The sequence below is a fragment of the Rhinolophus ferrumequinum genome, chromosome 23, assembly GCF_004115265.2.
Source record: "Rhinolophus ferrumequinum isolate MPI-CBG mRhiFer1 chromosome 23, mRhiFer1_v1.p, whole genome shotgun sequence".
NCBI lineage: Eukaryota > Metazoa > Chordata > Mammalia > Chiroptera > Rhinolophidae > Rhinolophus > Rhinolophus ferrumequinum.
This window is the reverse complement of record NC_046306.1, coordinates 4571255-4594309: the sequence shown is the minus strand read 5'-3', so window position 1 is coordinate 4594309 and position 23055 is coordinate 4571255. Positions and strand designations below refer to the sequence as shown.

General features: G+C 50.1%; 1 protein-coding gene across 1 annotated transcript in view; it reads right to left on the bottom strand.

The window, feature by feature from the left end:
* BMP7 (bone morphogenetic protein 7) overlaps positions 1-23055 on the bottom strand; it is a 77662-nt gene that overhangs the window by 45533 nt on the left and 9074 nt on the right. The window contains exon 2 of the mRNA XM_033095432.1: positions 855-1047. Within this exon, the coding sequence (XP_032951323.1) occupies positions 855-1047 (193 nt within the window). The remainder of the gene's footprint in view (positions 1-854; positions 1048-23055) is intronic.

Below are 23055 nucleotides of genomic sequence, written 5' to 3'. Positions count from 1 at the left end.
TTTGGTCTTCTCAGTATTTAAGATGACCCCAAAAATGACGGTGCTTGGCAAACAAGGTGGTGATGGTTCCTATGTCCCAATGTGGTAACAAGTCCCCATGCCAACCGGACGTGCTAGGACTGCCCGTCAGGAGACACCTATCCATCTTTCTTCCATTAATTACCAAGGAATGGCATGAGATGGGGGAGTGGGGGAGCAGTCAAATTCTGACACCTGAGATGTCCCAAAGCCCAGCCACTGGGTAGTATGACCTTGGCCATGTCACCTTGGGACTGCAGATTGTACTTGTTCGATGTTCCAGCCCACTCTCTTAGTCTTCTCAGAACACCTTGAAATGAAAGTGTCTCAAGAAATTCAAGTCTTTCAACAGAAACTTCTGGTCCCTGACCTCCTGATTTTGGGAAGGCTGAGAGTTCTCTGTCTGTTTATTTTTGGTTTGAGGGGTTTTCATCCCCTTACTTTATTACAAATGGCCACTGTGGTGGGTTGCCTGACATCGTGTGCTGGGTTTCAGAGTGATGAGTGGGAGAGGTAGACCTTCAAAAACAGTTCTTCCTCTTCCCCATCCCCCTCTTCCATGCCAGACACACACCAACCATAAATACGCACATGAGGCCACACAACCCCAGGCTCACTGGCTCACCCCTATTCCTCACAGGATTCACGGATGGTGACAGTTTTAAAAGAGCAACATACACCATACACCTTCTTTAAAAAGAAGATTCAGTACAGGGGCCGGCACACAGTGGGTGTCCCGGGGGGAAGCAGACGTCACTATCCCGGCCCCAGTGTAGCCCCGTCCTCTGGCTGTCACCCGCTTCTGCCTCTGTCCTGGCAGGAAGCTCGGCACCCACCTGCCCAAGTGCTCCTGCAGCACCTGGTAAACGCTGATCCGGAAGGTCTCGTTGTCGAAGCGTTCCCGGATGTAGTCCTTGTAGATCCGGAATTCCGCGGCAGTCACTGCTTCCCCTTCTGGGATCTTGGAAAGATCAAATCGGAACTCCCGATGGTGGTAGCGTGGGTGGAAAAACTCTTTGTCGTGTTCCACTGGAAAGGGAAAAACACACACAGGCACCAAAAGCTCATTAGTAACTGGGTTTCACTCTCCTCGCTCCGAGTCGAAGCATCTGGCCTGAGCTAGATGAAGACGGGCCCATTGCCAGCGACCCCTGGGGACAACTGCCCATCCTGCACTGACTGACCCGCTGCAGACAGGAGCATCACAGGCTCAGACCTTGCAGTCACTTTGAACAACAAGAGCAATGACTCTGCATTCAACCCACTGAGAAGAGTTGGGCACTGACTACAGCCACCCCAGACGCCCGGGACACACTCAGGTTCCGAGAGCTCAGGCCTGGGTTCAAATCCAGCTAGCTGTGTGGTCTGGACAAGGTACCAAGTGACCTACCTGGACCTTGATTTCCCCATCTAAAAATGGAGGTAATAATCCTCCTTCATTTGTCATCGTCAGTTACGTGATCTAACTCACCTAAATAGCTTACGCTCTGGGCGGGCTAGAGAACTGTGAGCTATGATTAGCAAGCCTCAGCCTTACCAGGCAGATCAGGGGTACCTTCGGCCAGTGGAGCTCAGCCCTGCTGTGTGTGATAGTCACTGTGGGAGCTTTGAGGAAATATTGGTGCCCTGGCCCTGTGGCGGGCTGGTAAATGTGCAATAACTGGCTCTCTGGGATCCTGTCTGTAGTGGCTGCCAATTTTCATCTCGGCAGAGCTCAACTTCCCAAAGTGACTTCACGGAAGAGGGAGGTGGGGAGCCTGGCACACACGGGGCTCCAGCAGGCTGCTGTTCTTGCTCCACTCTCAACCAGCCGAGTCAGTATCTTTGGGGAGCGGGGTTCAGAAACCTGTCCTTTCTAAAGCACCTCAGACGTTTCTAGTAGCAAGCAGGGTTTACAACTATAGCCTTAGGCTGAGAGCAGAAAAAGAGATGGATGGCAGGGTCTGGGGCGGGCTTTGGGAAACGACGTCAGGACGAAATAAGGCAGAGGTCCCCAGCGCTTGTCTTGTATATTGGCCGTGAGATGAGTCTAAGGTACTATGCCTATTTCATAGACGAGAAACACCAAGATAGGGGAGTAGATGAGCCCAAGAACAATTTCTGGGAGTGGACCTGTGCTGCCGAGGACCAGGCATCCTCTGGACCAAAACAAAGCAGGGATGAGGCTGGGAGTCCTCAGATGCTGGAAAGATGCAAAAGGGCCAAACTCAGGCATGTTTGCGGCATCTGCAGATATCTTTCATCTCCCGGGAGACCCAGCCCCACATGCACTTCCTGCCTGGGGGTGGGGAACAAGCTTGGCCAGAAGAGAGGAGAAACATGACCAGCGTGCTTCATCTGAAAGAGCCCGAAAGCTCTCGGGCTGAGTTCGGGCTGCCCCGGCTGAAAGCAGATGGCAATGCCTTTGAGGAAAGAGGCTCACAGCACCGGCAGCCCAAGGCCCCTTCCTACAGGTCTCCATTGAAAAGAAAAAATCCGCGTTAAACCTTAACAATAGTTCTAAAAGATACTGGAGTGCGGGCAGGGGGCGTTGAGATATTTTCCACACATGAGGCTGTTCCCTACTGGGCAGAAGAGGCAGGTAATGTCCTCACGGTCAGGGGACTCTGGCCAGGCTCAGGAGTGGCCCTGTGTCTGGACTGCAGCTGCTGGAATCCAGGGCTCCATGTGGAGAGCCAGCCAGAGGAAGAGACTCCCAAGAAACCGTTCCTCTGTCCCCCAGGATTGCAGCTGTCCTGCCACACTCCTCCCTTTACACCAAAGTGGAGAGGAAGGAAGGGGTCTTTGGTGGCAGCTCTGGGAAGTGGAGCCACGTGGGGGTTACTTGAGCTTCAGGAGGGGACCCCAGGGTGAGGGGCATGGCAAGCAGCCTTGACTCTGTCACTGTGGAAATGTCCTGGGTCTGTCCTCGGTCACCCTTCCAGCTCATTCAACCCTGCACGCTGTTTGGAGCTGTGCCTGAGACCCAGTAGGTGTTGAGTGGCCTGACCAGGATCGGAGAGCTGGGACTCGAACCCAGGTCTCACCCCCACCGGAGGCCTTCACCACGTGTCTCAGTGGCAGCGCCAACAGCTCAGAAGGAGAGTTCCTTTGCTGGTTTGTCAGAACTTTCATTGCATTACAGCATACGTACAGTATGTACGCAAACCAGATGTGTGCCGCTCAGCGAATGTCACAAAGCGAACCCACCCACGGAACCTTCTCCCACATGGAGAACCAGAACGTGACCAGTACCCCTGCCCCTCCCCCAGCTTCTCTAATGACAGGCTGCTTGTGCGTGTTACTGAACATCCAAAACTGGGAATAATACAGCCCGTTCCTGTCTTCTGTGCCTGGCTGCGCTGTCCCCCCCCACAAGTGAGTACGATTCATCCGTGCCACTGTGGGTGTTCATGCAGCCCCACTGCTGTATAATATTCTGTCTGGTTGTGCCATAATTCCTTTATCCCTTCTGCCGTTCACGCACATTTGGGCTGTGTGCCATCTGGGCTTTTCCAAGCAATGCTGCTACAAGCATCCGGGCACCTGCACTCTGGCGACTTGTGGGGCGGGGGAGTGGGCTTGTGTGTGCTCAGCGTTTGTAACACTGCCAAGCCGCTCTCCCAGAGTATGTTGTACCAGGGAGATCTAGAGTGTGCCTGGAGGAGACGACAAGTCTGTCTAAGAAGGAGATAGGTACAGTCTGGAGACGGCTCGGGGCCTCCTCCAGTGCTTTTCTGCAGGGGGCTGGGAGCCGGTGAAGCAGCAAGTCCTGGAGAGTATCCTGCACCCCCGCGAGCCGTCCGTGCGCCCACCCCCGGAACCCCAGTGAGTGAGCACCCAGCAAACGTGCCCGCACTGCCTCCCAGCCCCACCAGGTCCGAGGTGACCAAAGACCATCCCTTAACAAAATGGGAAGCACACTGCATGGCCACCACCTTGCTGGACCTCCCGGGAGCAGCATTCAACACCTGGCTGCTCCTGTTTCACAAAGCCTGCCTTCCTGTGGCTCCCTCCCTTTGCTGTGAACTCTTAGGTTGCTCTGGCCACTCCATGAAACAGTCCCTTAGATATTCCCACGTACGGGGGTTAATACAGGAGCGCGTGCCACAGGCCATGCCCCGCCCCCATGCCACCGATGGCACAGATGAAGTCTCTGTTCCCAACCACCTTCCCTCTCCTTCCCCAGCAGAGGCCAGAAAGAATGCTTTGGAGGAACGCGCTGCTCCAACGTTCAGCAAGGGGCTGCTCATGTGATCACGCACAGGAGCCCAAGCACAATGCCTGGAACGCAGGCAGACTCCAGCAACCCCAGCTTCCCTGCTCCCGGCGTCGCGTCAGACCACGCCTCAAACAGCTCCTACTGGCAAACACAACCACCAACCGAGAAGAGAATGGGGGTTTGGACGCCCGGGTTACAATGAAGATGGAGAGCCCCGAAGGCAAACGAGATGTTTGCGAGGGCTTGCTGAGCACACTCTCCACTCTGTGCCCTCATCTGACGGGTCCTGGGGAGGCAGAATTGATGCCCATCTTACAGATGAGGAAAGTGAGGCTCAAGGAGTCAGGTAACTTGCCCAAGGTCACAAGTTAGACGAACTCTTAACCTTTAAACTCTGGAACCAAGTGGTCTGAGTTCCAATCTCAGCTGTGCCACTTACCAGCTGTGTGGCCCGGGCCAACTCACGTAACCTCTGTGTGTAGCCCCGTCCTGGGACCCTCCCACAGAGCAGTTGGGAAGGTCCTAGGAGTTGGCCCTTAACAATAGCGCCTGGCAAATGACAAGCGATTCATGTTTGCCATCGTTCCAGGACCTCGAAATGAGCTAAGAGAGTGACAGTCGGCGTAGAAGAAGCAATATGTACTGTGGGTATTTACATCGTTCAGCTACGATTATTGGGGGGGGAAGCACAATAGATCAAACAGTAAAGAAACTGTAAACAGTAAAGTTTGAATAAGCACGACAGTAACAAAGTTACAATCACTGAAGTCACACCCAGTGAAGAAAGAAAACACTGACACATCATCACAAATATCAAGTTATTTATAGCAGGTGTAACCTTTTTTAATGTAAGATTAAATGTATCTTAACTGTTCAGACACTTAAGATATCAGACAGTTAAGATACTAGCGTTAGACAGTTTATTTTTTTAAGAAGGTAAATGAATAAAGTGTCCAACTAAACTTTTTGCAAATATTTCCTGGTTCTTTGAGGTGGCTTTCTGAGTGAATTTCCTTCATTCATTATTTCAAGACAATGAGAGGCATGAACCATGTTACCATCCTGTTCTTCCTGAAACCCACATAATCACATTTTGAAAATAATTTTGCGATTTATTAGAAAGAATAGTCATTTAAAAAACAGCCTTTTTTTTTTTTTTTTTTAAAGAACAGTGAATAACTCAAAGTCCAAACGAAATTCCAAGTCTTGTCCCGAGGTTTCCATTTTTTATGGGAGCTACCCCATGGCATGGAATCCACACCATTTCCTTCTCGGGGACTGAGATAGTTTAATTGTCACTGCTAAAGTACATGGAAGCACGTACGTACTTTTAGGGAGAAAATACGTCTTTACACCATCTTCTTAAGTTACCATAGCTGATTACCCAAGACTTGGACATTAGAATAAATGTCTAGTGTTGATACCAGGCTGTGCCCATAAAGGAAAGCTTCTTAAGAAAACCCAGAGCCTGGAGACCCAGCTTTTTCTCAGCCGCCGTTTACATTCCAGCACCCCACTGTCTAAAGAGCTCACAGGCATTGACAAAGACTTTCATCTTCAAAGGATTAAAAGGGACCAAATCCCCGAGACCAAACCGTAAGTCCAAAGAAAATGGATTCCGGAAAACATCATCCTGACAGCGACCAGCCCCGTGACTGTCCCCAAAGCTGACCCTAGTGTCCTTTTATAAAGCCTGAAATAATAACCCTCAAGCTCGCCCTGGGAGGGCAAATTCTGGGCTGCAGGGTATCAATAAAGTGTAGGGGCAGGTGGGAACAGGAATGACCGGCGTCCCCTCTCATGACCCTCCGACATTCAGGAATGGCCTCTGCCCCATGTACACGTGGAGCCTGCTCCCCAGTTCTTCCAACATGTGAGTTCTATGGAGACCGTTCAAACAAGTTCCCTTTAAGCTACAGTCACGTCACTACATTTGCAGCCAAGACAGTGCTGAGCAAAGCCATCATGAGCCCAATCATATATGTGCCCGGAAATGGACAGGCAGGAAACACACCCAAGTAATGGTGGTTACCTCCAGGTGACCATTGGCCATGAAAGCTGCTTTATTTACACTTGGACAATTTCCAAGTACAAGATGACCTCTTGACCAAGCTCTGTAGGGACGGGGGCAATGACCGTCTCAATCCTGACCCCCCAGTGGCCAGCACTGCCTGCTATTTAGGGCTCTGTGAGTCTATTAGGTTGAGTATATTACCCTCCGTGTAATTCCTGTCTAGTCTGAAGCCGTTCTATCCATAATAGATGCACAGTAAAGCACACAGATCAGAAGTGGTCATGAAGCTCGATGAACTTTCTCAATGTAAACACACTGAGAGCAGGACACAGCACATACATTACTAGCACCAAGGATGTCCCCAGGAGGCCCCCTCCCCGTGGTGATGGCTGTCCTAACGTGGACGCCACAGGCTCACTTTGCCTGCGGCAGTGTCCCCTCTGCGTCTGCCGCATTCACTCACCTCCCACCACGTGGCTGCTTGTACTGGTGGCTCCCTCGTTCCAATACCGTGTAGGGCTGAAGTGCACGAAGAGGCCTCAGTTTATTTTTTGATGGTCATTTGAGTGGTTTCCGATTCGGGACTATTACAAATTGTGCTGTGATGACCATTCTTGCATCTGCCTTTTGGTGAACACGTTTCTATTGTGTGCACACCCTGAGGCGGGATTGCTGGGCCAGAGGGAGGTCAGTTTTAGTGTACGCGTCTCACTACTTCCATGTCAAGAATTGGAGGGTAGCAGGTAGGTATGGAGCCAAATGAGACACAGTCCCTAGAGAAACTGTTCGTTGTACTTAATGTTAGTGAATCGCAGGGCATTTGTTGGGTGTGAGGGAGGAGGCACTTCTTCACAGGAAACATGGTAAATGGAGTCCTAAGGAACAAGGGAGGGTGGCTGGCCCCTTGGACAGGGAAGGGCACTGCAGGCAGAAGGAACAGCATGGCTGAAGGCCTGAGAGACACGCAAAGAGCCTGCTAGTGAGTGTGAAGAAGTCTGTTGGCAGTTACAGGAAAAAGGCAAGGTTCTTGAATGCCATGGTACCGGCTCAACCAGTGACCCCATCAACCATCACTGGTTTGGCCCATTGTTCTGCTGGACGGTGTCTTGACCAAATCTATTTTAGACAGAGCCCTGGCAACACTATGGAAGGTAGAGAATGAGGTGAAATCAGAGACAGGGAGGTCAGAGGAAGGTCTGGTCCAGGATAATGCATATCGAGCATGCAGGCCCCTTTCTTCCTTCCTGCACCCAAGGTAGGTATCACTAAACAGTCATAACACTCTTTGCTTCAACTGGACACGCAGGCAACCACTACCAACCTTGGCTGCCTGAAAAAATGACTGGTTTTCATCACTGGTCTGGACTCCAGAAGTGATGGAATGGACGGGAAGTGAAGCTATGGGAGTAGACAGACGTCAACAATGGATCAAATGTCAGCATTTGAAAAGAGAGGATGAGAGAAGGGCTGTCTTCTGCTAGCCAGAATGGCCCAGTAGGCAATAATGCCACCGGCAGATAGACTTGTCAGAGAACAGCTCTGCAGGTGAAGTAGGAGGGAAGAAAACACGGGTAGTCACAGACAGGTTAGACTTGAGGTGACCTGTGGGAAACGCAAGTGGAAAATTTGACCAGACAGTTGAGAAGAGAGAGGTCTGAAACAACAACAAGGAAGTTTAATTTGGGGGCTGCTGAATGGGGCTTATGCGTAAGTTTTGTGGGGAAAATGCACATACAGTGAGAAAGACCAGCATAGCCTTGGACTGACACTGGGGGGGACGTCAGCTACGTGGGAGATGGAGAACGTGGCCACTGGCAGAACTGGGCCCAGGGGAAGGAGCCGGACGGAGCACAGGCAGAATAAGATGACCGGATGGTGGCGAGATTCAGATAAAAAGAGAATGACGAAGAGGTCATTCACTGGATTTGGCCATCAGCAGCTCAGAGACCTCAGTAAGGAGCTCTCGTGGGGACAACCACGCAGAAAAGACACCTGACGAGTAAGACTGTGGGCACCTGCTGATGAGGGGTTTGCACTGTGGGAAGGGCTGTCAGCCACGCAGGCCCTCTCCTGGCCAGGGCAAGGAGGAGTTGGTAAATGGGTTATTTGCCCCGCAGGTCCTTCTAAAACGTCACGGTTGTTAGAAAAAGCCTGGTTAACCTTCCTGACCGCATGTTTCGCTCATTCTCCCCAAAGATGCCACGAAGCTGTGAGACAGGACCAAATATTTTCTGAGCAAAGGCACGCTTTCTGGGTGAAGGCCCTGCAAGTCCAGCATTAGCACTCTGCTCCTCACTCGGAGTCTGGTTTCCATGAGATCGGACCAAGCAAGGAGCTCCAGTGATGGCTGGGGACAGACTCCGTGAGCCCCTTCAAATGAGGAGGAAGCTCTAGGAACCAACCGAACCACCCAGAGCCCAGATAGAACCAGAATTCAGAAGTGAGTTTTCAAGGGCCCCTGACTGCTTTGGATCCCCCACCCCCATTTAATTCCAAAACTTCCAACCTAGGCTCCTTCCTTTCCCACAGGAATACAATTCATCCAGAAGGCTCTGGCACACGCCAGAGTGCCAGAACTCACGGGGGTTGATGTTACTTACCAAGGCTGCTGTCAGTAGGCGATTTACGGCCACGCAGCTCTGGGATATGAAAGTCGATGATGGTTCTTCACTCATGCAAAGATTTACATGGCAAGATTAAGGAGCTTGAAATGCCGCCAGAGGCATGCCATAAACTGGGAGTTCTGGAAAACGGAGCAGACATCCCCAGCTACTCTAACAGGAAAATGTTCTCTTAATGGCATGAGCACGATACGCTGAGCTGCTGAGCTCTTACAGGAGATGGGAGGAGACGGCCCTGAACCCAGAGAAAAGGAACATTTCATAAAAGTCTAAACTGACAGAGGCTGCCAAGAAAATGCCTCACTGACTCCTTGCGTCCTGCTGCACTCATTCAATGAGTATGTCTTGACCGCCCCACTGGGTGTGAGAGCCCTCGGCGGTCCTGCTGTAGGACAGAAGTTGATAAAAAGCCCAACCGGATTGCAACTCTGTCACCGACCTCACCCCTCAGCTAGGTAGCGGCCACCATTTTACATTTGTTTTCATTTTTAATGGTGGTAAAAACACGTAAAATTAACCATCTTAAGCATACGGTTCAGTAGTTAAGCACACTCACAGCGCTGTGCAACCGATATCCAGAATTCTTTTCATCTTGCAAAACAAACTCTGTACCCATTAAACAACTCTCCAGTCCCCACCAGCCCCTGGCAACCACCATTCTACGTTCTGTCTCTATACATTTGACTACTCTAGGTAACTCCTGTAAGTGGTATCATAACAAAATTTGATCTTTGGTAGCTGACATCTCACGTAGCACAATGTCCTCAAGATTCATCCATGTTGTAGCCTGTGTCACAATTTCTTTCCAAAGCTGAATAACATTCCATTGTATGGACAGACCACATTTTGTTTATCCATTCATCCATCCATGCACACTTGGGTTGCTTCCACCTTTTGGCTACTGTGAATAAGGAACATGAATGTGCAAATATCTCTTTGAAAGCCTGCTTTCAATTCTTTTGCATCGATAGCCAGAAGTGCAATCGCTGGATTACATGGTAGTTCTATTTTAAAATTTGTGAGGGACGATCCTACTGTTTGCCACAGAGGCTGCACCATTTTATATTCCCACCAACAGCACACAAGGGTTCCAATTTCTCCACATCCTGGCCAACACTTGTTATTTTCTGATGTGTTGTTTTGTTTTGCTTTGTTTTGCTAGGAGCCCTCCTAATGGGTGGAGGTGGATGGCCACCATGACACAAGTCCTCCCACTGGCCTGGACACCACATCCCGTGTCACACACATCGTCTCACTGAATCCTTACAAAACCCCTGCTCAGAGGTCGCACATGCATCGTGTCTGTCGTACAGATGTGGACGCTGAGGCTGGTGTGAACACTCGTATGGTCCTCAGCTCTTGGCCACGCTCTCTCCCTCGCCCCGGGAACCACCTCCAACCTCACAGCTGTGAAGACGGTTACATAAGTACACCAAGGATACCAAGCTCTTGGCACACACCACGTGGTCCCAGCATTCACCTGCCTCAAAACTAAACTCAGAGAGTGAAGACTCTGCACCCCACTCAGGTCTCTCTCTGGTTTGTAAATTTTGCTCTGGCCCAAGGCCAGAGTCACTCCTGAGCGAGGCTGGCAGCTTACAGATTTCGTGGCATTAACCCGTTTCCCCATCATCCCTCCCCAGCCCCCCAAATCGGCGGGCAGGGTCCTGCCTGGCGGAGGGCACACAAGAGGCATTGTCTCCCCCGCCCCTGAGCTGCTGCTTCAACTCTCGAACTTTCCACCAAATGCTTGGGTTGCCAACAAGACCACCTGGAGTCCCAGGGCCGGGAGCTCTGAGAGGGTCTTCAGAGACACTGCCTCCTTGTTAGACGCAGGGGGGCTGCGTCCTGAGACGCAGGGCGCAGAGGCGAGAGCGCTGGCAGCCAGGCTTTTTGTCCTCAGCACTGCAGGCCGCAGATGTGGGGTGGGAGTGGGGCAGAGAGAATTACCGTACCGCAAGATTAAACACTTCAGTGTCAACATGTGTGCAGTATTGCTCGAACAATGTTATCATTGTGAATGGAACGGACCAAAGGGTTTCGGGGATGGGGCGGGAAGAGAGAGAAAAGATGGGTTTAATTATCCCCAGGGCTGAAGCCAGTTGTTTGCCTGAAAAGACCCAGACGCTGGTAGAGCTGAAAAGAAAAATGGGCTGTAAGCACATGTCCATCTTTCCGACATAAACCGAGGCAGCCATCCTTCTACCCATGGGCACCCCATCTCCACAAAGGGAGGAACCCATCCCCCAGGGACCTCTTGGTCCCTATCCCATTCTTGGTTAACTGAAAATGAGGGCAAAGAATGGAAACTAGTTACTATTTTCAGCTAAACTAGCAATTTGCAATGAGGGGCAATTTTGTCCTCTCCCCTCCCCCACCAAGGGACATTGAGCAATGCCTGGGCTCATTCTGTGTGCTACTGGTGTCCAGTGGGTAGAGGCCAGAGACATTGCTAAACATCCTGCAATGCACAGGAGAGCCCCACAACAGGGACTGGTCCAGCCCCACTGTCAACCGTGCTGAGTTGAGAGTCCCTGAGTGAAGAAACCTCCAAAGAGTCACAAAACTTGGGTTTTGGCCCCGTTTGGGCTCTCAGCGAGGTGGGAGAGACTCGGGGCTCCCTCAGCCTCTTCTTCCCTTTGTAACAAAGGAATGGATTTAATTAGTCTGAATGCCCCTTTCTCTTCTGTTAGGTCGTACCATAAAAAGTTGCCAACAGTCTACCAGTTTCGACCTACATACATACGTGTGGTCTAAACTTGAATCCTCCATCTGCGCTGCCCACGACGGCACCACTAACTACATGTGTCTACCGAGCACTTGGAATGTGGCTGGGAACTCAATGTCTACATTTATCTCAGTGTAATTAATTTAAATCTAAATAGCCACACGTGGCCAGTGCCTCCTGTATGGGACGGCACACACGCAGACATTTCCATCGTCACACAAAGTTCTCTCAGACCGCACTGCTCTGTAGGGTCCGTGACCTGGCTTCTTAGAGCAACACGATGACAAAAAGCGCTTTCTGCCAATGAGCGTACAAATATATGTTCTCAGAAACAGATGAGAGGGTTTTTCTTCAAAAAGAGAAGTCCCATGGACGTTGGGAGGATTTCGTTCCAGGGCTGTGTGCGAGGGGCCTGGGATGGACGCTGGACGCTCCGTGGCTCTCGGTTCTGTCTGCAAAACTGGCACAACAACCCCTGCTCCGTCACAGGGCCACCTAGGAGCTTGTCACCTGGTGAGTGACATCACACTGTGTAGTCATCAGACCCACCAAGTTCAGGAGCAGGGGCAGGGGCTGTGCTGCAGGCCCGGCACTGCGGCCTCTTTCCCTCGGCTGAGCTGGGCTCAGCTTGGTGGCCATGGCCCCACGGCCACGTTCCCCTCCCAGCCTCTTTTGTTTCCTTCCTAGAACTTAGCTGCTGTCATTTTATTAATTGGCGCGTTGACCTGTGTACTGACTGTCGTGTAGGTTTTAACTGTAAGATGTCAAACCACGGCAAGGGCACAAACATAGGTGTCCACCATGGGGCGGGGCTGGGGTGTGGGTCCCGGCTCTACAGCCCCCCGGGCGCTTGGCGAGTCACTCCTCACCTGTACAATGGGAAGGCGACAATACTGATTTCAGTGAGTCATCTCCCAGTGTTCTTCATTCAGGGCTGGGGTGGGACCCAAGAACTTGCCTCTCTAACATGCTCTCAAGAGGTGACGTCGCAGCCTGTCTGGGGACCCCACTTTGAGAATCACAGGCTAGAGGACATCTGTGGAGTGCCAGCACACAGGAAAGTCTCGAACGATGTTGACTATTATTATTTTGTTGCTCTCCACTGCACTAGGTACCACATTCATTTGCCTGGCACGTGGCAGGTTCCCAAGCATGTTAGTGAAGAGACTGTGGAAACTACCCCATCGGCCCCCTTGGGAGGACAAACCCCCCGCTGACCTCACTCAGCTCCAGAAACAGCAGAGAACCAGGGCAGAGATGGGCCACGGGGACCTATGGCCTGGGTTTGAACACAAGCTCTGCCCTTCACCACCGGTGACTCAGCACAAGGTAACCCACCTCTGGGAGATTCGGTTTCCCCCTCCATAAAATGGGGACATTAAGAAGCCCCAGTATGAAACTGTTGTGAGAATTGAAAGAGACAGAGGTTAGCCATCATGGGGCATGGTGGCGACATATGCCAGACCAGAGCAGGCCCTGGGAGTAGCTGGGGTGGAAGAGGAGCTGCCCTCCCCCCTTCTGCCTCCCCACCCTCCCCAGGACAGGAGGGTGCCTGCCCAGACCTTCCCCCAAAGCAGCCAGAGACTCCTGGGTCAGCTGGGCAGACGCAGCTGGTTTAAGGTATTTTAGAAGCAAATCAAATCAAATGAGAATTTATAATCCTTCCTGGGGTCTGGGTTCCATCAACCTAAACTCATTAGGCCCTGGCAGTGCAGGTGCAGCTAAGGAAGAGATTGTTCTGCATTTCCTTCGTGCCGGGCTCCCATCTGCCTTTCAAAATAAGAGTTTCAAGAGCCTTATTCATTTCATGTTCACATTTGAACAACCTGCACTTGAATTCCCAAGCTGAACTATCAAAACACCCTTAAAATTGCACTGTTGTCCTTTGAACCTGTAGAGGAAAGCGAATTCAAGATCAAACCAAATAATGGTTTTGAAATGACATTTTGGGTCCTTGGTCGAATGTCACCAGTAGAGTTGCAAACAGACTTTCAAAGCGAGCCTCCGGTTTACATGATAACAGTCGGAAACGAGGTCATCTTTCCAAACCATTGGAAATGATTAGCACTGAATTAAGAGAATTCCTGTACAATTAAACTTACACAAAGTTTTAAAACAGGCGCCACTACTCTATGCCATTAGAAGACGGGACAGGGGTCACCTTGGGTGAGGGGGTTCTGGGAGCTGGTCGGGTCCCGTTCTGGATCTGGGTGGGCACTGGCTACCCAGGTGTGTTCCCCTCTTTGCAAAAATTCCTACCTGTTCTTGATTTGTGCACTGTTCTGTACACGTACTACACATTAATAAATAGCTTTATTAACAATAAAAGATGGCTGGCTCGATCCATCTCCAGTTCTACTGAAGAAGTATTTGTGACCATAGTTCCTCAACTGTAAGAGGTGCAATCAAGTTAATGACAGCTCTTTGGGGAACACATACCAACACGTTTACCAATTTCAAGACATCTTGGTTTCAGAAACATTGACAAAGAAAGAGGATATTGTACCTGAAGCTCACAGCGGTGAAACACTTATGTTTTACTGCCCTCACACGTGCCCCTCCCACCAGCCAGGCTGTTTACTAACCTGCTCCAAACCCAGCCTGAGGAACAGTTCAGAATCAAGTCAAAAAGGGCGGGATCGGGAACTAAACCTCCCAATTCAAATGCACTCCCTGGACGTCCTGGCCAGCTCCTCGTTTCTCTGTGCTCCGTGTTCTGGTTTATACAACAGGGAGGACAGTCATAGCCCCCACCTGAATGATTGCCATGACAATGATTATGAATTAATTATTATTATAATGGCTAACACAGCTATAATTGACTAGCAGGCATACCCCCAAACCCCCAACCCAGCCACAAGGGGCCAGAGGCTGACTCCCACCAACCCTGTTTGTGGAGCATGATCCACCTTCTGGACCCAAGTGACTCATGAGGGAACATGTGATTCGAGCTGCCTAAGAGTCTCTCCCCAGGAATCTGAACTGGGTGCAGTAGCTCAACCATGTCATCAAGAGCTCAAGTTTCTTCTGCCTGTTTGCTCTGCCATTGTCCGAACACTGACGTTTAATCCTTAGGCTTGTTACCTCGTGGTCACAAGAGGCCCGCCATGGCTCCAAACATCACGGAACCATATTCAAGGCGGGGAAGCGGGGGAAAGGATAGAGAGTACTGTTTGCTCAGCTGTCACTCATCAGGAAGCAAAATATTTTTCAGAACCACCTCCCACCCCTTTCTCCCCCTAGCAGACCTCCTCTTGCGTCTCACTGGTTAGAACAGCACCCGTGGCCGTTCCGACCTGCTCGGGATGCTGGGAAAGCAAGGATGTGGCTAGTCAGGTAGCTGTAACGCTAAGTGGGTGTGGACGGCCAGCTTTCCCCCAACAGGCAGGGTAGCAGAGGAATCCAGAGGGAGAAGAGGGAAGCTGTTCGGTGACAGAGTTGAGGGATGTGGAGAGAATCACCCTTGGATTCTCTAACGACTTTCTACTTGCTGCTGTGTCCTCTCCCAAAGCTTTGAGGATGCATTCATTTCCTTTTATTCGTCCTTAAACTGTTCTGAACAGATTTCTTTAGCCTGCAACCAAAGAATTCTGTTACGTGCACGTTGGTTCACACCAAACAACCCACCGCCCGGAACCAACCTCTGAGAATAGCTCTACCTCCTTTCCCCAGACCATCTCTTCCAACCAGTGGGCCTAGGGATACACCAGACGCTCTCGCATCTGTCTCTCTCGGAAACAAGCAGAAGGAACCCAGGTGCCCAAACCCACTTACTAAAAGAAGTTCGTTCAGGCTGTCAGTGTGCCTACAAGGTGCTACTGGGACAGGCAGGCCTTTCGCCCAAGCAGCTCTCCACCCTTGGCCAGCAAACAATGACATAGATTCTTAAAATGCCTCGAGTATCACGATCTGCACATCCTCTGCCCCACGGGAAACGGGAACCACCTGTCTCACAAGCAGAACTCGGAGCAAACCCCACCTGGCCTCTGTGTCCTCCCAAGGGACAATGATTTCTGACCTGCTCGGGTCATTCGCAACAACTCCTGCCCCTTATCTAAGGAGATCAGGAGGGTTCTGTAGATAAAATGAAGTTTGTTCTCAGCAAACAAGTGGCTGTTGGATGGAGTCCCATGCACTCTTCAAAGTTAGGGTTAAAGTTGTACCTACTTATAGGTTTGAATTTAAAGAGAAACTAAAGTCTCTCCATGGGCTGCAGAGGCCCTGGCTGAATAATGCCAACCTGCAACCAACCTACACATACTCACGCTAGCACACTGTTATTTGGAGACTTTGGAAACTAGCAGAGGGTCTCTGTGCATAGAGTTGAGCCAAATCCCATGTGCAAATAACTTATGTAGATCCAACTACAGACCACACAGGCTACAACAACAAAGAGGGAGAGAGAAACAATACATATCATTTGAATGTCGCTACCCAGCAACCACTTCAAAGACAGTTTCCCTCACCCACCTTCCACAGTGGTGGCCATAGGCCAGTTTCATACCTTCCCTTCCTCCTGGTCTTATGACCCAGTGTGGCCCATGGGACTTAAGGAGAAGTCTTCCAGAGAACTTCTAGGAAAACCAAGAGATAAATAAGCAAGGAGAGCTCTTTGGGCCCTTCCCCTTTCTCCTGCCTTGAATATGAGATTGTATGAGGATGTGATGTCTGGGGCTGTGGCAGCCACCTTGCGACCATGAAGTAACAGGCACGAGGCATTTCAGGATGATGGAGGGAAAGTAGAAAGAGCATGGTCATCTGGATGACATCACTGGGCTTGCTTTGGAATCGCCTCCGTGAAGATTTGCTGTCGTAGGAGATAATGACATGGTGTTAGCGCTGAGGCCATTCTGAGGCAGGTGTTCTGTGAGTTAGAACAAGTCCCAAATGAGACATCACTCATCTCCACGGAAGCGAGGAGCAGGCTTTGGGAGGTATGTATCTCTCAGCGTCTCCTGTCCCTGAGGCTGGTGCTAGTGTTTAAAGGTAAGTATTTTGGTACAATGGACCTGAAACTTAAACCAACTATTTCATCTCATGTTCAATGGAAGAGGCAGTACTCTGCCTCAAGGCCAGAAGAAAAAGCAGCAACAGGGACTTACCATCAGCAACAGAGCGTGTCTATATTCTTCATGGCAGCTTCCTAAGGGGTTTCGATGCACCATTTTCTGTCTCACCCACTGCCTTCAGCCCCCACGGAAGGCACAACTGCAGGTCACACTTTTCTTTCCCAAGTGCCCAGGCCATTTGTCAAAACCCATAATGAGAGCGGAGTAAGTAACAAAAATACAATTTTTTAATGTGAAGCTACTTAAGGAAACGCACAGTCATAGATACAGCCTCGGAGAGGAACTTACAGGTGTCCCCAGCGGGCTTATCAGGGTTTCAGACGGTGGTCCATCGTCATGTTCACAGAATGGCCCACAAGAGACTCTGCAGCCAGACGCGGCCCCAAAGGCGGTCCCAGGAGTGGACTCCATGTATGTGAGCTCCCTGCCATTATCTCATTTAATCCCAGCCGCCCCGAGCCACCCCATGTTACAGGGAAACTGCTATGGACCAAATTATGCCACCCCAAAACTCACGTGCTGAAGCCCTCCCCCACAACCTGATGGCATTTGGAGATGAGGTCTTTGGGAGACATTAGGGTTAGATGAGGTCATGAGGGTGGGGCCCCCACAATGGCATTTGTGCCCTTCTAAGAAGAGGAGGAGATTAGAGCCCCTTCTCCCCGCATGTGAGGACATAGTGAGAAGGTATCTGCAAGCCCGGGAGAGAAACAGAACTGACCGTGCCGGCACCCTGATCTCAGACTTCCAGCCTCCAGGACGCTGAGAAATAAACGTCTGCTGTTCGGCCCACCCAGCTGGGCGGCCCGAGCTGACCAAGACGGAGGCCCACAGCGCTTCACTACCTCCAGTGACCAGCCTGAGGTCACACACCAGTGACCTGGACTCAAAGCCAGACAGACCTGTTGTCCCAACAGCTGGCAAGTGATGGATCATCCCTGAGCCTCAGTTTCCTCACTCAGAAACAAGTGTGGGAATCGTGCTATTGGATGAATGACTGGCATGGGTGGATCCTCGCTTAAGATGGAGAAATATCAACTGTCCATATCAAAAAATGGGGGGGACACAGGAAATGCTACCCTACTAAGTTTGACAAACGGAGTTGAGAGAGAGAGAGAGAGAGAGAGAGAGAACAATTTTCTGTGATTGACAGATTGACTGATTGGTTTTTAAGAGCAGGCCAGCCCACTGTCAAGTGTCTAAATCTGAGGGGTTGTTTGTGCCCTAAGCTGGCAGGCATGTAGGTCCTGATGGTTTGGTGTTGCGTTAAAACTCTGCATCGATAAACACAGATGTTAAATCAGCATGAGACAACTTTCTAGAATAGCAGGATTCGTAATAAGGAAACCAGCTTCCTGGTTTGTCTCATGCCCAGTCAACACAGCTGGGCTTCGCGTTTCGGGGGGGGGGGTCACCCCAGCTCAAATTCCTGCTCTCATCCTGATGGGCAGGCAGTGAATCTCACCGCCCTAATGCCAGAAGCTGCACTTGGGACCCGCACAGGCAGGCCAGCTGCAGAGCAGCCCAGGTTTGGGCCTGGCAAGTGACAGTGTCTCTGCTAGCAGTGAACGTGCCGGGCGCCTGCTGCCATGCGGGCGGCGTGCTCGGCTCTCCTCCTGTCTCTGCACAGGGGACCCTTCCAGCAGCCCAAGAGCAGGCGCCGAAATTAACCCGGAGGAGGAAATGGGGATCCCAAGTTCAGTAACCTGCTCAAGGTCACCACACTAACAACTAGCAGAGGTGGGATTTAGACTCACGTGGTCTCACCACAGAGAATCTTAACTGCCACCTAAAATATTTCAGGAGAATTTTTTGAAAACAGAACATGGGTGGGGGCTGCTGGGACGACAAATTTAGGAAGAAGCGTGCAACGTGCTCCATGGCCTTTGTGGGGATTTGTAACGCACCTCACGTTAGCGATGCTGAGAAGTCTTCAGAGGAGAAATCTGTTTAAATCAGAGTTTCTGCAAACTAGAAGAAGCCCCTCTGAACACCCTGCAGGAGAGAGGGTGTCTGTGTGCCACTCGGCATCCGCAGAGGGACAAAAGGGGCAGATAAAAACTCAGGCTTGTTAACTTTTTAACCTTTTCCCAGGCTGAGGGTATAGACTGTCTAAAGCAGGGCTCAGCAAACTTTATAATGAGACAGATACTAAATAGTCTAGCCTTTGGAGAACATACAGTCTCTGTTGCAATGACTGACCTCTGTCCTTGCCATGTGAAAGCGCCCAGACAATACACAAACGAGGAGTGTGTTCCAATAAAGCTTTATAGACACTGGAATCTGAATTTCATCTAATTTCACATGTCATGAAATATTATTCTTCTTTTGATTATGTATCACCCTTTAAAAACTATAAAAACCATTCTTGCTCACAGGCTGTACAAAAGCAGATAGCAGCCTGGATTTGGTCCCACGTTCCCCTGCTTCAAAAGCAGCTTTTGAGCTACGTGAAACCTGGAAAAATGCAGCTTCTCTGCTCACCTGTCCTTTCACCCCAATAAGTTACCTGCCCAGAGAGAGGAACAGTTAAAAGAGAGGGTGTTTTCCCCTGTTTCCTCCTGAGGAAAGTTGTGGAATTAAGAAACATGGGACCAGTTCTAAGACTGTGTTTAAGAATCTTTTAGTATCCCTGGGCAAAAGGCACTGTCAAAATATTTAGGTTCCTGGGAGACGATGCCCACTCTTTGGAGATTTGACCTCCAGTTTTGTCTCCAGGGTGTTTGCAACGCAGGCAGAGCTGTGTTCCCAGGGGAGGGCTCCCGTGTTGATTGCAATCTGGGTTCCTTTCAGACGGTTAATAACCCCTGAGTCTAGAAATGCTGCTTTCCCCACTCACTGCCACGGGCAGATGAGGCAGAAGCAAAGGCTCCCAAAGCAGTTTCCAAGTTTGAGGCAAGTTACCCTAAACCAGTGGTTCTCACCTGGGGGCAATTCTGCCCCCAGCCTCTCACCACCACCACCACCAGGGGACATTTGGCAATGTCTGCAAACATTTTTGGCCACCACCACTTTAGCGAGGGGTGCCACTGGCACCTGGTGGGTAGAGGCCGGAATGCTGCCCAAGCTCCAGCAATGCCCAGGACGTTCCCCCCACAGAGGACTGTCTGGCTAAAAACGTCAGTAGTGCCAACGCTGGGACCCCCTGTCCTAAACCTGCCTACAAGGGGCACTTCCAAGCCCCTAGGGTGCTTGAGCCACAAGATACTCAGAGATTGCTGGACCCCCTTTCCCATCCCCCCACCCCACCCATCACCAGTATATTAAGACAGTGAGGGGCTCAGGGTTTGTGTGGGTATAAGGCAAGTAGCTTCATTTATTGTTTCCTCCTAAAGGAAATGACCAACTGGGGCCTCCACCCCATAAACATTTACTAGCCCTGGAAGGTTCTGAGGCCCCACTGCCATTTTTAAGGGCTTCTCCCTCAACAATTGTTAGGTCAAGTCAGTCAGAAAACGGAACCTCAGAAGGGGAAAGATGGTGGGGGGCATTTTACAAAGTTCAGGACCGAGAAGAAAACTGAAAGACCTACAGTGGCCCCCCTGCCCCTTCTTTCTTGCTTATAAACGAATGACTGCTTTCTACTGGGTTTCTTATGAACAGAGGCAGAGAGTTTTAAAGGTCTCGGGGTGCTGCCAAGCAGGGTTTGCTGGCTGAGCCCTGCCGTGTTAGTGGGTCTGTGGATTGATGAATGATTGGCCCTTGGGGTGTGGTACCCTGAACACGCTCTAAGACTGGCTCTCCAGGGGCCCAAGTCTGGGAACAGCGACCGCACCAGCAGTCACCTCTCACAGTCTCCAGTAGGAGGGTTTTCCAGTTCACTGGGGCTTGGGAAAACGGAATTGCTGAGAATGCAGAGAAAAATGTAACCAATATCCAGGTACCCACAACTAAGGATTAACAAGAGTTAGCATACAGTGGTTACTTTGTTTCCTACATCGACCTTTTATTTTAGGATAACTTCAGATTTACAGAAAAGTTCCAAAGACAGTATGGAGTTCCAACGCACCCTCGCCCAGCTTCCCTCCATGTTATAACAACATCTTCCATGACTACGGGACACTTGTCAAACTAACAAAGTAACACTGGCATGCGACTGTGAACCAAACGCCAGACTTCTTCCAGATAGATGCCCCCAGTTTTTCCACGGATGCCCTCATTCCGGTCCCAGAGCCAACCCAGGACACCACATTGTACTTCCCAATGATTCCTTACCATTAAAAGAAAGAAAATTTGACAGGAACAGTTGGAGTCTATTTAAAATTTCTTCCCAACCCCTGCCTTTCGCTGCCTCTACAGAGGCAATGGGTGGGAGTCCGGCTGCTTCCGTTCCCATTGGTGTTGCTACATGGCCGTGAACCCACAGACCACATACAGGACTGCTGGGGTCCTTGTGTGTGTGTGTGACACACTGACAAATGCTTCCACCCTTACAGACTTCCACACAACGTGCTTTCTTCCTCTTGACATTCTGTTTTGAGTCTATGTCAATACATAAAAAAAGAAGTCCTCGCATTCCCTTCTGGTTTATTACAAATGTATAAATAAACTGATTACAAATTTATTTCTCCAATCCCCTGCTCGCAGACATTTAGACTGCTGGTGATTTTATGCTATTACAAACCATATGCGATCTTTATTCTGCTACATGTGGTAGACACCATCCCCGTGGTCTTTTCCATAGTGTCTTGAGATATTGCTATTAAAATACCAATCTCTAGCTGCCTCTGGCATTTCCCATCCAGGGGGTGTCGGTGCAATAGGAGCCCAAGTCCATGGACGCTTGGGGCCCTTTGCCCTGACAATTATTTTTAAGCCATAGAGACAGAGGAGAGGGCAGTTATCAGAAGTAGGATGGATAATGAAAGGGAAAGGTTTAAGGTGCTTCACCAAACCACAAAGTCAAGATCAAGGGCTCAGCGTCTGTTTTGGTGGTCTCAACACAACTCTCCTTGTGGCCCGCTATCCCATTCACCTACCCCCACGAGGTCAGGAGGAAAAAGTGGAGGGTTTTACATTCAGCAAGAGCTGGACTCAAATGCCAACCCCAGCACTTCCTAGCTCTGCAAGTTTGGGCCCCGTCAGTTTCCTCATCCCCAAACTGGGAATGGCAGTACTTGCTCTGCAGAATGCTAGAGAATTCAATGGGGAGCCTGATAAAGGAAGGTGTTAGAAATCCATTACTGCTACAGGAAGATCTCAACTCAACCCTCTCACTCGGTGCTGCATTTAGATAATGAAGGAGTCTCTGAATTCAGTTTCTAGATTCAGCCATGCAAGATCCTGCCTGGACTAGGAAGTGCCTCTGAGGCCCAGGAAGAAAGAGCCGCTCTCCTATGCACAGCAAGACTTCATGACAAGGCAATGCCCTGCAGAGCCCGGACACACGCCAGCCAGGACAAGCGCCACTTGAGCTGGGACCAGAGGCAGGCTCCTTAATTCTCTGGGTAGTGAACCAGACTAAAGCTGAAGCTTGCTTTTGCTGAAAGACAAGTCCTAAAGAGGTGAGTTGTTTTACAAGTGGGAATGAAGAGAAGTGGTTATTCTTGTTGAACCACGTGACTATCTCAGTGACGCGGAAGCTTCTAGAAACACTGGTCTCCAAAGTGGGGTACAAGTACTTGGGAGGCAAGAGGGATCCAATGGGATACAAAAAAACTACAATCACAATTAAGTAAATTTCAAGAACTGGTGGGCATTGGGGAAGGTGAAACTTTACTAGCTGTGCTTCAACAATCTCTGCATTACTGGAGGATGAGACTGAAAAAATAAGGATCTTGTTTTAGTAATACGGCCAATAATTCACTTGTGTCATTTCCATGTCTTTAGCATGTGACATGGCCTTCATTTGAGATAGAGTGGCAATCACTGCTGCCATCTCCCAGATTCTTTCTGGTGCTCCCCTTTCCAAGCAAGGGGTGGAACTGGAACCTCCTACGACCTTGGATCAGGTCACTTCTAGGTGGAAATTTTAAAAGCCCATGCACAATTCACATTGTCATTCCCCTGTGGCACACTAATTGGTGACATTCAAAAGGGTGACATCTCCATCAGCCTGGGGATCTGAGCACCCTACCTCCTGGCCAGTATGCAGAGCCCACTACCAATCCAAGGTGAAGCCATAACTTAACCTTTTTGCCGCAATGGTCAGATACATCTGAATGAATATATCCGAAATTTTTATACATAAAATAATGTCATTTATATACAAAGCAGCTCAAATTGTTATTATTAAATGCATAAAATAGTCAAAATACCAACTTTTTGTTTTTTGTGAATTTCTGACACATTTTAGGGAAAAAAACTTGAAATCAATTAACACAGCGAAAGAGTTAATCTGAGAGAACAACAAACCTACTGTGTTTTAACTCACTGAGATTGTGGGGTTCTTTGTTACCACATGA